The 9,172-nt window shown below is 52.2% G+C and overlaps 2 protein-coding genes across 8 annotated transcripts; one reads left to right on the top strand and one right to left on the bottom strand.

Moving 5' to 3' along the window:
* The first annotated feature begins 401 nt into the window (after positions 1–401).
* Positions 402–1,744, top strand: LOC125552788 (Ribosomal L18p/L5e family protein). Its single transcript, XM_048716467.2, has 4 exons — positions 402–836; positions 948–1,054; positions 1,151–1,303; positions 1,423–1,744. Exons 1-4 carry the CDS (start codon positions 719–721, stop codon positions 1,576–1,578), a joined length of 534 nt encoding a protein of 177 aa, XP_048572424.2. The 5' UTR covers positions 402–718; the 3' UTR covers positions 1,579–1,744.
* Positions 1,745–1,839: 95 nt separating this feature from the next.
* On the bottom strand, positions 1,840–5,323 carry LOC125552786 (pentatricopeptide repeat-containing protein At1g74630). Of its 7 annotated transcripts, none has more exons than XM_087518929.1 (3): positions 2,909–5,323; positions 2,225–2,362; positions 1,840–2,140 (listed from the first exon to the last, which is right to left on the bottom strand). In XM_087518929.1, the coding sequence occupies exon 1, from the start codon at positions 5,054–5,056 to the stop codon at positions 3,509–3,511; it is 1,548 nt and encodes a 515-aa protein (XP_087375055.1). In that variant the 5' UTR covers positions 5,057–5,323; the 3' UTR covers positions 1,840–2,140; positions 2,225–2,362; positions 2,909–3,508. The 7 variants fall into 7 exon arrangements, with proteins under 7 accessions (XP_087375055.1, XP_048572421.2, XP_048572422.2 ...); XM_048716464.2 differs by having other exon boundaries at positions 2,225–2,393; positions 3,340–5,323; XM_048716465.2 differs by having other exon boundaries at positions 3,340–5,323.
* Between the last annotated feature and the right edge of the window lie 3,849 nt (positions 5,324–9,172).

Raw genomic sequence — 9,172 nt, 5'->3', positions numbered from 1 at the left:
GTTTTGTTTTTTGTTGATGGGTGAAAGGTTGTTAAATGAAAGTGGGAGCGCGGATGAATCCAAGGGTTCCGAGATAAGACCGGAGGAAACCGGCTAGATTTTTTGGCTCCGACGAAAGCAAAAGGCTTTGGCGGTTTCCGCTGGTAGGTGGCGTGATTAGCGGCTTCTCTCTCTCGCTTGCTATTTTTTTCTTCTTTTTTTGAGGGGTTTCTCTCGCTTTTTTTTTTGAGACAAAAGGGGTTTCTCTCGCTTGCTTGACGGTCGTTGGTTGGGTGCGAAGTGCAGCCGCGGGCTGATGGGCCTTTTCCTCCAAGGCCCTGCCTCCACCACGTGGCCCGCCTAAACTTGGGCCTCGTAAATGTCTGCTTGCTGTATACTCCCCTCAAAACAACGGGCCCCTAAAAAAACGGCATCACCTGACTTCGGCCGCTTTGTCTCAAAAAAAAAAGTCACTTTGGCCACTGAACGTGGGATTGGGCGAGACGGGCGTGGCGTGGTGGCCGACGGCGAGACGGCACAAGCGGCAAGCGGGGCACAGGCCGTGCGTCGTCGTGTTCTTGCTGACGGTGACCTCGCAGCCACGGTCGTCGGCGGCAGCGCAGGGCAGTACTCGCGGCGAGGCGGCGACCGGCGGGCTGCAACGCCACCTCGCGCGGAACCTGTTCGACGTATTGCCCCGCCCAACCTACTCTCCTGGACTCTCTCTCTCTCTCGTGCCATGGCGACGGCATTGCTTCACGCCACCCTCGGCCGGCCACCATTGTCGTCTCCCTCCACCTCCAGCTCCCTGCCATTCAGGCGCCACCGCTTCGAGGTCCCTCTCCCACGGCACCCAGGTGAGCCACACCGTCATAACGCCTCCCGGCTTCTCTCCGTGCCTTTCTCCACCGGCTCAGGCCTAGCTGCCGATGTCATGCGCTGCTTCCTCTCTGTCTTTCTGCGCGCAGGCTTGGTGGCACACCGGCGCGGGGCGTGCCCGAGGATCGAGGCCATGGCGAGGCACGGCGCGCGGAAGGAGAACGCCAAGGTCAGGAACCGCCGGCTGCAGAAAAAGGTACGGTACTGGTCACCTCAGGGTTGGGTTGTGTGTTCCAAGTTCCAACCACCAACAGCAAGGCAGCAATCTGAAGGGAATTCTCTCTGGCTGCAGTACAATGGCACTACGACCAAGCCCAGGCTGTCCGTCTTCTGCTCCAACAGGCAGCTCTACGCCATGCTCGTCGACGACCACGGCAAGAAGATCCTCTTCTACGCCAGCACCCTGCAGGAGGAAATCCGCGGCGACCCTCCATGCAGCACCGTGGTAATCCAATCCACCCCCCTTCCTTCATCGTCAGTCCAACTCGCAATGCATTCACATCTGAAACAAAAACCAGACGGTGCATCTCCTGAACTTGAGCTGTTCTTTTTGTTGGCAAACAGGAGGCCGCTCGGAGGGTCGGGGAGGAGCTCGTCAAGGCGTGCAAGGAGCTGGACATCTCCGAGGTCTCGTGCTACGACCGCAACGGGTTCGCTCGAGGGGAGAAGATGATGGCGTTCGAGGATCCGGTCGCGCAGCACGGGTTCCTGCCCAGATAGCAAAATTATGAGATCCTTGGGAGGCTTGCCCCAGCTGCTCAGCGTAGCAGGCTATTTAGTGAAGAGTAGGATTGTAGCCTGTGGGAAGTTGTTTGCTCTGTGAACTGCTTGATGTATGATCAGGAGTACTTCATATTTCACAGCATGTTATTAAGCCAGACAATCATCACTGGCAACCATAAACATGTTTCTCCACTGTCATTTCAAACAAATAACTCTAAAACAAAAAATCAAGAACACAAAGGTTTTGCAAGCTATATCGACATACCAATTCTATTACAAGAGGGAAAACAACAAATTCTACATTCCATCAAGACTCCTTATGTTACAGAGGCTCAATTTTTCAGTGGCCTACATTCTTCAGAATAGTTCATCTGGTGGAGCAGATAGCAGTTAAGATAGCATACTATGCTGAAGCTGTTCCTTTTGTTCCCATCTTGTACATGAGCCATAGACTCCTGAATCCTGATGCACGAGCCAATAGAAGTTTGTTCAAGGAATAGTGCAACTTAGTCACTGGCCAATTCTTTGCACCAATTCATTCGATTCAGCATGCTGGATCCTGCACAAGCGCACCTCTCATGAATGACAATATTAAGTGTCAACATGACATATGCAATGTATTAAGCATCAAACGATGAATAACCTTACAGTCAAGGCTCTCGCAACTCAGAAAAATAGTGATGTTCATCGTCAGGTTTGTCCCAGACTCCCAGTTGTGCCACCTAGCAGGCTGTATGCGGTGATCAGTCCATCTTTCTCCTCTCTTCCTCCAAAAACAACCCTCCTCAAGGTAGCTAACCACCGTTAATTTTCTGAACCTCAATATGAAAAATCTACATCACTGGTAGTCTAGTACAGAAGGATTTAGGTAACTGTATTATACAATAGGAGTAAACATCCATCAAACATGCAAAATGTTAAGCACACAGAGACCAGAGTGAAGAAATCCCCTTCCCAGAACATGACGAGCTTGTAAAACAAAGATGCGAACAAGGAATTGCCAGTCATACATAGAGAATGGTTAAATGTAATCAACATGATATCTGTGAGGGATACTCAGAACATGTTAAAATAAAAATCTTAGGGCAACTTAGTAGACTTTAACTGTTAATTTATGGGATTCTAGAAAACAGTCAATTTATGGTTCAACAACCACCAAATTAATTCAAAGAAAAGTTATCACTTGCTAATAGTTCAACAGAAAATGATTGTAGTGTACCACATTATTCCTCTAAACAAAGTTTACATTGTTGCTGGCGATCCCTCTAAAACCAGCAGGGCAAGAGTTCAAATTTAAGAACTTTTGGAAATACTATTCACTACTTACTTGCAGTTCGTGAAAGTAACTATTGCTGGACCCCACAAGGTATAATCACTTGAAGTTCATTCGGTGATTTCATCGCTTTCTAGCAGCCACATTTATTAGTGAGCCGCACAAGGTAAGATGATACTGGTCTCCGAAATATGCACTTGTTTCTCACCCATGCCAGAGGCAATCCTAATGACAGTGTGCACCTCGTAGTCAAGACTAAGATGTTGGGGTTGGTTTTAAAGAAGTTCAGGCCTGCAAGGCCCAGTACTGCAAATGCCCCTTTTTTGTGTAAGCATCAAGTATGGGCTGGTACATAAATACATAATAATGTAAGTGAGCTAGGCTATACTTAACATGCATACATACTGAAACTGGCTTCGGTGTGGCCATTGTCTATGTACCATCACCTGACTCAACTCAACTAGTCTTTCAGGTATTTTGATTACCTGAGCCTTAGTTGCCAGCAGCCTTACACCATGGATATCAATCATCACACCTTGGCAAGAAGACCGAGACAAATGTGACCAATCCATAGGCTTGTCTGGTGTGAAGAGAATCTGGCTAGCATGACATGCTTGTGAATTGTGATCTTAAGGATAGCCAGATAATGGTAAACTACAGCTGAGGCAGAAAGGCAGTGCTCCGGCCTGTAGTCTTCTGGACCCTCTTCTCATTCATGGCACGTCTGATCTCTGTGGCCTCAGCTATCCGTCCAGCAGATGTGTACATATCGCTGAGCAAAATGTAGTAACCACCCTCATCTGGGTTTAGGTTCCTTAACTCCTGCACAGCCCTCTCTGCCATGTCAATATCCCCATGAGTCCGACAAGCACCAAGTAGTGCGCCCCAGATCACAGCATTGCTCGGAATTGGCATTCGCTTAATCATTTGGTATGCCTCCTCGAGTTTCCCTGCCCGACCAAGCATGTCCACCACACACCCATAGTGCTCGACTGTGAGTTCCACTTTGCCATAGTCGCCTCGTTGCATCGCATTGAACATGGCTCGCCCCTCCTCAACACGGCCTTTGTATCCGTACGCCATAAGCACCGCGAGAAGCGTCACACCGTCCGGCCTCACAGTGTTCCCTTCTGCCAGCATCTGATGGAACACAGCAATCGTGTTGTCCAGATCGCCATGTAATGCATATGCCGAGATCAGCGTGTTCCAAGATGCCAAGCTCCTCACCATCATCCTGTCAAACAAAGCTCGTGTTTCAGGGAGGCACCCGCACTTTGCGTACATGTCCATAAGTGCATTGCGAAGTGGCACCATCCATCCAAAACCAAGGGAATCAATGTGCCTCCGCACACGCTCCCCGGTTGCAAGATCCCCTAGTGTGGTGCACGCGGACACAATACTCACCATGGTCACCTCGTCTGGCTGCATCGGCATGGCATCAAACAATGCCAAGGCCTCCTGCGGCCGGCAAGCCTTGGCATATGCTGAAATCATCGCAGTCCAAGAAACGACATCCTGGTGAGGCATCTGGTCGAACACAAGGCGGGCGGCGTCCAAATCACTGGCTTTGAGATGCGCGGTGAGTAGCCCTGAGAAGGAGATCACGTCCCGAGCCGGAATTTCTTCAAACACCCTGCACGCGTCGTCGACGGACGCCCGGCACGCGTAGGCGTGAAGCAGCGCATTGTGCACGTGCGCGTGCGCGCCGAGCTCGCCGAGGCAGCCGTGCCTGATCGCCTGGGCATGGAGGTCGGAAGGCAACCGCCGGCCCGAGGGGCAGCGGGAGCAGGACTTGAGGAGGAAGGTGAAGGTGAAGGCGTCGGGCGCGGCGCCCGCGCGGCGCATCGCGGCGAAGAGCCCGATGGCGTCGCCGGGCGAGGCGGAGGCGGCGAGGCCGCGCATGAGGGTGTTGTAGAAGAAGGCGGGGTGGGTGGAGGCCGAGGTGATGAAGGGGAGGTGGGTGGAGAGCATCGCGGCGGCTTGGCGGAGGTCGCCGGCGGGGGAGACGGCGGCGAACCGGAGCAGCTTGGCGAGCGCCGCGACGGCGTCCGCGGCGGGGAGGAGGCGGCGGCGGCGCAGGAGGGCGCCGTGGAGGAGGCGGAGATCGCGCTTCGTGGAGCACCGGGCGGAGAGCGCCACCAGGTCCCCCGGCGAGGTGGACGTCGGTGGCATCGCGGCGGGCCTCGTCTGGCTGCGCGTCATCCGTCCGTCCGCCGGGAGCCTGCGTGGGTGTGTTCAACTGTTCTGTTCGCTCCATGTGGAAGAATGTGGCTGTACCACAGCCGAAATTCCCCCACCCTCTGTAGCAAAGTTGAGTTAACAAGTGAAGTGCCCTGTACTGGTTGTTTTCCCCCCAAAAAAGAACACTCATGTAGTCATGTCTGTTAACCAAACATAGCAGTACAAACACCCTTAATAAAGAAAATTACTGCTTCCTCTGATCACTTTTGTAAGATATTGTAGATATTCCACACAGCGCCAAAACAGTTTAGAGCAATTTCAATGGAACGACTCATTTCGTTCGCCCACGTCTGTTTGGACCGGCGCGGATAAAAATGGTGGCCCAACGCGCCGACTCAAACGGACGCGCGTCCGTTTTTCGTCCGCGGGCGACCCATTCCAGGCTCAATTTTAAGCCGGATTTTCGTCGGTGCGGACATGAGACGGACGCGCGCGCGCCTACTCCTCTTTTCGGGCACGCCGGTCGGTGGCAGGCACCATCATTTTCCTCCATTTTCTCCAAAAACGCTCCCGTTCCCGCGCGCCCCCGCCCCCCAACCAGCCATGGAGGACGACATCGACCTCGACCTCGACGCCGCCGCCGGCCTCGCCTCGTCCGGCGTCATCGCCCCCTCCGAGAAAGGCAAGCCTCGTGCCCCGCGCAAGACCGCCGCCGCGACCAAGCCGAAGAAGGCGCTGACGCCCGAACAACGGGCAAGGGAGTCGGCCAAGAGAAATGGCCGGAGGCAACCCGCGGACGCGAGGGATGAGGCCGCCGCGCAGGCCGTCGCCGTCGCCGCCGCGCAGCAAGAGTTCACCAATGCCCGCGTCACCGCGGCAACAAGGGAGGCGCTCTACATGCTAGGGGTAAACCCTAGCCAGCACGGCGTCCTCTAAGCCGCCGTCGCCGCGGCCAGCACCGGCTCGTCGGCGTTTCCTCGGATGGTGATGCCCGACTCACCCCGCGCGTCGGCTTGCAACCCGGTCCCCGGCTTCCACGTCTACTCGCAGGCCTCCCGCCTTTCCGGGGAGTGCTCACCCGACGTGAGCGTGGTCGCGCCTTCCACGCCCGCGCCCATCGACCTCAACGCCACCTCGGTGGTCGGTGGCTCGTCGTCCGGTGACACGAGGAAGCGCGGACATGAAATGGGTCGACGCGTTGGGCGCATTGCCGACCCAAGTGCAAAACTGGGCGGACGCCGGGCGGGCGGCCGACCCAAACGGACAAAAAGCGGACAAATGCGCCGTCCGTTTGGGTCGCCCCATTGAAGTTGCTCTTAATGCCAGTTGTCTGAAACATTTTATAAAAAAATATGAGACCAATCCAAGGACTAACCCTCGTTGGCATTTTTTTATAGGAGAAACTCCGCGAGCACCACGCGTCCGAGCCATGACTCAAACTCAGGTGGGCTGGCTGCAACCCTAACTGCCTAGCCAACGGGCCAACACCCCGTCCTCCTAAAACGTCTTATAAAAAAGAACGGAGAGAGTAGTACATCAAATTTCCTTGGGACCGACCTTCTTCATTCTCCCGAAACGTGTAACATCGGAGACATCGTCATTGTTGAGCAAACTGAAATTTGGAATGATTGCTGATGTGGAGATCTGTTGGAATTTAGTTCATTTTGGGCAGCCCAATAACTATTTCAGAAATTCCTAATAAATCCTAGAGGCCCACTTAGCCCATTTGTGTAAGGAAAGGGATACTACTAAAGTTTAGTCCCACATTACTAGTTTAGTGGGAGTTGGAGCTCCTTATAAGGGAGGTTCTTTCCCCACTTGTACGAGCATGAGAACAAGAGGGATATCCACGCGCGCTCCTCCTCCGCCGCCCGCCTCGCCACGACGCGCCGCGCCGCGGGTTGCGGGAATAAGCCGAGCCGATGTCTAGAGCTGGAAAGTTTTTGCTGTAGTGGATATTGAATACGAACGCTGCACCCTTCGGCTGTTGTCTGTTCATTTCATCTAAGCTCCCGGCACAGCCTCTCGCCTCCTTCTCTTGCGCCTATAAAAGGGAGGTCGCTCCTCTCAGAGAGACGCACCAGAACTTCTCCTTCCTCTCGCCACCGGTTCCAATCTCTGAGCTGCTGCTGTCTTCCTCATCCCGGCTTGCGGCGTGCACCGCAGGTCGGGACAGTAGGCCTCCGAAACCGCACCTCTTTGAGTCATGTACGGGAGAAGGGTGATAAGGTTTTTGGGGAGCGCTCTGCGCGACTACTGACTGACTCCTTCGTCACGGACGCCCCGGACTCCGACGGCTACTTACCCGACGACGACTTCTTCCCCGACGTCGACAACCTCCTCGACGACATGGCTGGCAAGGACACCGACCCCAAGTCCAGTGCTACTGTTGCTGCTGTCCCGTATGTGTTCTTCTTTCTGTTAGATATCCTGCCACAGTTTCTCGTGCTAGTACTTGCCCTAATATGTAGGTTCTACCTCATATATGCAACTAGTTCTACTGTCTGCTATAGATATGATAAGCTACGGTTCATATATGCAGAAGCTATTTTCCTTCTCTCTGTCAGAACGCATGACTTATTTTATCTCTACTATATTAGTCATGCTTTATCTAGTATTTCTGTTAATAAAATCATTCGGTAAATTGCTCATATTTCCAACAATCCAAAAACCTTATTATAGGCAATTTACCCCGAGTGGTTTTGCTACTTCCATGAGACCTCCTATGTTTGAGGGTATCCACTATAAGAGGTGGCGCGTGAGAGCAGTCTTATGGTTTCAAACCATGAGTTGCTATGACGCCACTCTCGACAAACCTGAAGGAGAGCTTGATGCTCAACAGGCACAAGCTTTTCAGAAAATGGATACTCTGTTTAAGGCTGCTCTCTTGAGTGTTCTTGGTGAGAATATAGTTGATGCTTATGCGTCAATTGATAATGGAAAAGATATGTGGGATGCACTCGAGGCCAAGTTTGGGGTCTCGGATGCTGGCACTGAGCTGTACATCATGGAGCAATTCTATGATTACAGGATGACTGAAGAGCGCTCCGTGGTTGAGCAAGCTCATGAGATACAGTCATTTGCTAGAGAACTTGAGCACTTCAGTTGTATGCTACCGGACAAGTTTGTTGCCGGAGGTATCATCACTAAGCTTCCTCCTTCATGGAGGAACTTTGCTACCTTGCTGAAGCATAAGAGGAGGAGTTTTCCGTCCCGGATCTCATTGGCACTCTTGATGTGGAAGAAAAGGCGAGAGCAAAGGACACACGTGCTCGAGGTATTGAGGGAGGATCTAGTGCCAATGTGGTACAGAAGCATAACTTCCAGCCCCACAAGTTCAAGAACAAGGGCAAGTTTGATGGAAAAGCAAAGTTTGATGGGAAGAACAAGGCTGTGCAACACACGAACTTCAAGAAGAAGAATGGCAAGAAGAAAGGTGCTTGTCATGTGTGTGGGGATCCTGATCATTGGCCTCCTAGTTGCCCTAATCGCTATGACAAGCGTCATCATGGGAAAGGCGGCAAGACCGCTAATGTTGTCATTGGAGACACTGACATGAAGGATGCTGGGTATGGTATATTTCCCACTATTCTTTCAGTGTGTCATTCTCCTGACTGGTTGATTGACACGGGTGCTAATGTGCATGTATGCGGTGATATTTCCATGTTTTCGTCTTATCAGACCGCAGGGACTTCAACCGTGCTGATGGGCAACGGTTCAAGTGCTTCTGTTCGTGGTGTTGGCATGGTCGATCTGAAGTTTACTTCGAGGAAGATCGTGCGGCTGAAGAACGTGCATTATGTCCCCTCCGTCAATAAAAATGTTGTTAGCGGATCTCTTCTGTGTAGAGATGGCTACAAGCTTGTCTTTGAGTCGAATAAATTTGTAATATCCAAGTATGGAACCTTTGTTGGTAAAGGCTATGAGTCAGGAGGCTTGTTTCGTTTATCCTTATCAGACGTTTGCAATAATAAAGTTGTTAATCATATTTGCAACAATAGTGAATCCAATGTGTGGCATTCACGTCTTTGTCATGTTAACTTTGGTTGCATGTCGCGACTAGCGAAGTTGAACTTAATCCCTAGTTTCACCACCGTCAAGGGATCTAAGTGTCAAGTGTGTGTGCAAGCTAAGCAA

This window comes from Triticum urartu, chromosome 4A (assembly GCF_056163025.1).
Source record: "Triticum urartu cultivar PI428250 chromosome 4A, HENAU_Tu73, whole genome shotgun sequence".
Taxonomy (NCBI): domain Eukaryota; kingdom Viridiplantae; phylum Streptophyta; class Magnoliopsida; order Poales; family Poaceae; genus Triticum; species Triticum urartu.
The sequence above is the reverse complement of the archived record's forward strand: the minus strand, read 5'-3'. Positions and strand labels throughout refer to the sequence as shown.